At 39.0% G+C, this 5,678-nt stretch overlaps 1 protein-coding gene across 1 annotated transcript; it reads right to left on the bottom strand.

The window, feature by feature from the left end:
* Positions 1-1,142: 1,142 nt before the first annotated feature.
* LOC113667913 (uncharacterized) lies at positions 1,143-2,783 on the bottom strand. The gene has a single exon (XM_027183773.2). It carries the CDS (start codon positions 2,347-2,349, stop codon positions 1,342-1,344), a length of 1,008 nt encoding a protein of 335 aa, XP_027039574.2. The 5' UTR covers positions 2,350-2,783; the 3' UTR covers positions 1,143-1,341.
* Between the last annotated feature and the right edge of the window lie 2,895 nt (positions 2,784-5,678).

The following is a 5,678-nucleotide window of genomic DNA, read 5'->3' as shown; positions in this document are numbered from 1 at the left end:
AAATAAGCTAGAAAAGAGAAAGAGAGCATGCGTAACTTCACGCAGGCCTGTCAATCCGACTGTCAATCATGTAATCCCCCGTGTACGCAGTGTTCGAAAGTATTGTTTCTTGTGCAGACAACCGAAACGTAGCGCTTTTCATCGAAGAAGAATAGATGTAATTAGTGGCGTTATCTTGATTAGGTTATATTGTTTAAAAGGGTAAGTTTCTAAAGAAACTGTGGTGCTACGTCGGTGGGAGAGTAAAGCAGGTAATTTAGTGTTAACAACTGGGTTGAAAACGTAAATTAGCCACCGTAAAGAGTAAAAAAGCTGCTTAGCTTTTTTACTCTTTACGGTGGCTAATTTACGTTTTCAACCCAGTTGTTAACACTAAATTACCTCCTATATTGTTTAAAAGTCGGTCAGATGTAAAATTAAATTACCTTTCAAATGCCGGGTTTTCAATTTGTGTTAAGACTCAAATGCGGCAGATTTGCGAGGTTCGACCATCAACTTCGCCAAGAAAGCAAAACATCACAGAAATATTCCTTTTAGTAAAATTTCCGTACTGCCCCATACTATCGTAAAACAAATCTGTTTTCCCAATGGTAAAGTATTGTTTTTGTCACTCTATCTAAGAACTGAACGTATAATGTAGTGTGGGGCTGTGCGGAATTTTACCTTCCTTTTTGGCCCATTATTGCCGTCAGTTTCAGATAACACGTCGGTAGTATAATTACTTTTCGAAAAGCTTAAGTATACGTTGTAGATTCCCGCCCCACGTAGGTGCACGCTCACACTCATAAGCTTACGAATGAACACTTCACGCTCTTTTGATATGCAAACGCGGCCCTCGCTCTTTACCGACGAAAAGAGCATTTCGTCACTTTGAAACAATGCTAATTGCTCCAATTGTATCTCCATTGTCTCTAAACGGACGGAAAGCGAAATTTTACAACTCCCGTTTGGGAATTTGTCAATTCAGATCTAAAGCGACCGAAGTTGGCGGTGAGCGTTTGCAACCTCATTCCTAGGTCATTGCACCCGCAAAGCATCATGGGTACCCCACTTTTCTCGGGCGACGCTTTTCAATGAGCGCGATTCCGTAATGGCTAAAAACATTCGTCGAAAAAAACGTTATTTTCCGACGTATAACATCATTGAAAAAGCAATGTTTATTTCAATAACCACAATAGAACCATAACAAAACTCTGACTCTTGATATTGGCTTATGAAACGTTATCGAAAAACATCTCGTATTCCCGTTTTATTATTTTGAATATTTTTATCAACTTATCACCAGTATCTCTCTTACTGACCCGGATTTTAGTTTTCGAATTCGTTCATCTAGATGGCAAATTACACGGATTCTTCGGCCTGTTCAGCGTGCACCTTATTCCTACGTATGCTTGATCGTGGCAACCGGTGAAAAATTCGTATCGCTTTCCTTGCAAATGCTTTGGATAAGATCCCGTACGTAAAAGGATGAAGGGCAGGTACAAAGCACCAAAGGAACGTAGTGGCGAGATGAACTTGACGTGGAAAGCTGGATGACTGAGTTGACAACTCTAACAGCTTGATTATAATAGCCGCCAACCATAGCAAAAGAACCTCCACGATCATTGCCAATAACACTTGATTTGTTCTTCTCTCTTCTAGTAGAAGTTTGAACTCAATCTCGGTTTTAGTGTTAGTTCTTTCCAGTTGAGGAGAGGAGTGACTGTATGAGCCTTGTCTTCTGGTCGCGTGCCATGCAATGACCGACACAATGAGCAGTATTGTGTAAAGCACCATCGTTATTACTGAGTTGGTGATGTTTTCATGCTGGTTGTTTTCCTTGCCTGAGGACATGTAACAGATTAATTTCTCGGCAGAAAATCTAAAAATGGCCCTACCAAAGGTTATTTGAGCGACCAATAACGCAGCAGTAAGGACCCACAAAATCATAATCATTCCAATGGACCGATCAAGATTGAACACTTTGTTGTAAAAGGCCATATGAGTTACCTTGAAATATCGGCTTGCCGCCATACTTGTCAACGTCAACAGAGACACCCAAATGAAATTTGAAAAAGTAAATCCCTGAATGTCGCACAAGACTTGACCAAACGGCCATCTTCCCGCTAAGAGGGTTCCTGCTGTTGTAGGCAGGACGAGAAATGCTGCAAAAATGTAGCATATAGCCAAAGATACGACAAACACGTTGGATACTGTGTGAAAACGTGGATTGGTAAACGTAACAAAACAAATCAGTAAGTTTCCCATTATGGCAACAGAACTGATAATCAACATCAGACCTCCTTCGATGGCCACAGTCAAAATATCTCTTGAGGTCAAAGGTATTGAGTCGTTTGATTGGATTGCCATTTTTCCAGCTTTCTCCCTTCTCGAAGATCAAACTGTGAACGTTTCTGTGATGTGCTGATTTCAACTTTGATCAAAAGATATTGGTTGACCACCTTTCAAAAGGCATAGAGGCCGGACTTCCGCAAGCTGCCTGGGACTCTCCTTTTCCTTCTAAAATACCTCACTTTCAATATCAATGGAATATTACTCCACCTTTTTTCCCTTCAAACGCGCACAATATTTGCGCTGTTGATTTTAAAGGGAACTCGTCTCAAGTCACCGGTATGTGCCCCAGTGACAAACCAACCCTAACCTAAGCCCTTGCCTACGTTTTACGTTGCTTTCAATTTTTTCTCCTATTTTTGCCTTTTTTTTGTTAAGTTAATTTCTCAAGTACCTATTAGAGATCGTCTGATATACTTCACACGAATTGCGCTTTGAAAGAGATAAGAGCCGCCTTTGTCAAATGGATACTTCAGACTATGCATAGTATTAGTGGAGGTCGAGTAAACAGTGTCACACGCGCAAAAACGGAAATGTGAATCCCTATGTACTCTTGCCTCATCTGCCGAAAAATAACCATTTACTAAGATAGCTCTATATCATTAAGACCTTTCACTGCTCCTGTAATGATGTTTTACCCCTAGGAAATATCAGTACGCGTTTATCGTGTACATGTGTATATTGTAAACAGTCACGCATGAAGAAACTATTAATTTGAGGGTTTAAACAAGCTTTGTGAAAATTTAATTAATGAAGCATGTTATGCAATGTATGCGCAGTAATTTCAAACCATTGTCAGTCAGTAAATGCGTAAGATCCGGGAGATTTTATCTTTTTCAGTCAACAAGAGTGCCTGCTGTAATTAATTACGGTGAAGCCCAAAAAAAAGGTCTGAAGTTGGAGCAACGACGCCTTCTAGTTTCAAGTATATACATCCCACGGCTGTCATACTTTGCCTCAAAAGAAGAAACATTCTGTTCTCTCTATCGAAGTAAAAATGAATACATTCGATGTAAATTGAACAAAAACCAGGCCGCGTTCGCCTTGTCAATTGAGAGTAATCGAGGTCAAATTTGGACGCGTCCGTGCATGAAATGGGAAGATTAAGTTTATTTGCGGATGGAGAATATATGGAAATCAGGAAAAGCGATATTGTTTGAGGGCAGTGCCGCTCCTTTCAGACTATTTTACAACTCACATGGCTTGTATTTTACACCTTAAAAATGCTCAATAAGTTTCCGTTTCATAGCACGTAGGTCACAAAAAAGCGACAGAAAAACCCTTTCTGGTTTCTGATGATGCATTCCACGATTCCAGCCTCATTGCTTCATTGTCGGTTAATGAACAATGCTCTATATTTAGTAAATTGATCGCTAAAAGAGTGAAGCAAATAAGATAATTACGCACAAAGTCGAAGCGAGAATTGCACATTGTAGATAGCTTATGATAGCATCCACCTCAGCGGAGCCACGTAAAGACAATTTGATTCGGCCATCTCCAGAAAACTTTTAGAACCGTGACAGATATACAAAGTTAGAATTAGGGTTGTTTTTTAAAGGCAGTACTGTTTCCTCGTTGACGTTTTCCATTTGTCCCTTTTATTAGAGCAGAGCTATCAGTATCATCGCTCATATCAAATTATATGAACGCTTTTTAAAGCCGCGCTTATGAAAATGTTACGCTTTTTTCGTTATCAATCTATTTTTATTAATAACAATAGCAATAACAATCCACGCTAACTCGTCACAAAGGGTGCAATATTCGGCACTAAAACATGCTCGGTTTGCGCCGGCGGTCAGGACCTTCGCGTGGTAGAATGTTTGTTTTAGTCAAAAACGGATGACAAAACACTAAGCTATTTTATACCTAACATGTGTTTACATATAAACCTCTTTTTAGTTTTGAGGAATGACAAGTTATTAAACAACTTAACAGCAGAGGCACGCCATGATAGTACTTTTTTTAAATTTTAAGACGGTGCATGTCGCAATCTGGTACAAAGTCGAAAAACATACACTCCTAAGCCCAAGTAAACACTTATAAAAGTCGCTCAAATTATTTTGGATAGAATGTAGATTGGATAGATTTTGATCGAATCTTTCACGAGGCAAATTTCGCCCTGGCGATATCGACGTTAACACGCAGGCCGCAATAAACTGGTCGCTCGCAAAGACGAAGATTATGCTGATGTATGCTACAAGCTGGGACTTCACAGGTTTATTAAGAACAACAAATCTCGGATCAATATCAAAAGCTAAGTCGAGGATTAATCTCTACTTATTTCAATTAAGGTAAGAAGAATAAGAAACTGACAGTAACACTAAAATGTTATCGAAGTCCATCATGACACCAGCCTCACCTTGAACAAACGCACGATCATAACGAGCAAGAAAATAAGCGAGAAAGAGGGCCTGTTTGAAATAATGTTTGAAGCCTTTCGCTACTCCACTTCCAGCGTTTTATCACAAGTGTTCAGCCTGTGATATATTTTAAGACGCGTGCATTTGGTGCAAACCCACCCCAGCGTTTGGTTTGTCAAAAGAACTGAATGCGCGCCATTAACATTGTCGTGCTTCGTTCGTTTAGTTCAATGGAATAACTTGCTATGAAATTCTTAATATCCTGAATTTAAGGACTGAAACCGATGATATAATTGCCTTGATAATAAACTAAACCAATCAAATTTACTCATTTGTAAGCCTATCATCAGAAATACTAATTTATTTTGTCTCGTATTTTTTTCTGGAAGGAGGGCTTCATTGAAGACAAGAGGTGCTGTCATTTAATGAGGCCTAGGGTCGATTATTGTTTCATTTATTTTATCGTACTTCTTTGTAAAGCATGTGTTCTACTGGATATGAAATGAAAAGCAAAGTTGTTGCCAAACGTCATTTTGCAAGAATGCATCTGCTTGGATTAAGGTCCTCTCCAAAACAAAATAATGTTAAGCAATGCGACAAATTGTACAGTCAGTTTTGACAAAATCAGTGATCCTGGTATAATTGTACTGTCGGAACCGAACCAATTAATTTACAAAGGACGCAAAAAGATTAAAAGACTCATTATATCAAGCTTTAGTGTTTGCTTTGTTCAGGTAATCACATCATTTCGAGAGCAATTTGGAATAAATATGCACGAGAAATGGTTGATGTACTGCACGAGAAAAAACGTGATTACTTAGCAGTACTATTCAGAAAAAAAATTGTGATGGCTTTCCACGACTATGCAGAAGCAACGCGCGCAAATCACGTGCAAAAACTGTCTTTAAATCTTGCTAATGTCACTGTGCGTTTGTTCAAAACAACCGTGTTACTGAAAACAACAATTTCTATGCTATTTTGTTTTTC

Source organism: Pocillopora damicornis, chromosome 1 (assembly GCF_964200805.1).
Source record: "Pocillopora damicornis chromosome 1, jaPocDami1.2, whole genome shotgun sequence".
In the NCBI taxonomy this organism is placed as follows: Eukaryota; Metazoa; Cnidaria; class Anthozoa; order Scleractinia; family Pocilloporidae; genus Pocillopora; species Pocillopora damicornis.
This window is presented reverse-complemented; position numbering and strand designations above follow the sequence as displayed.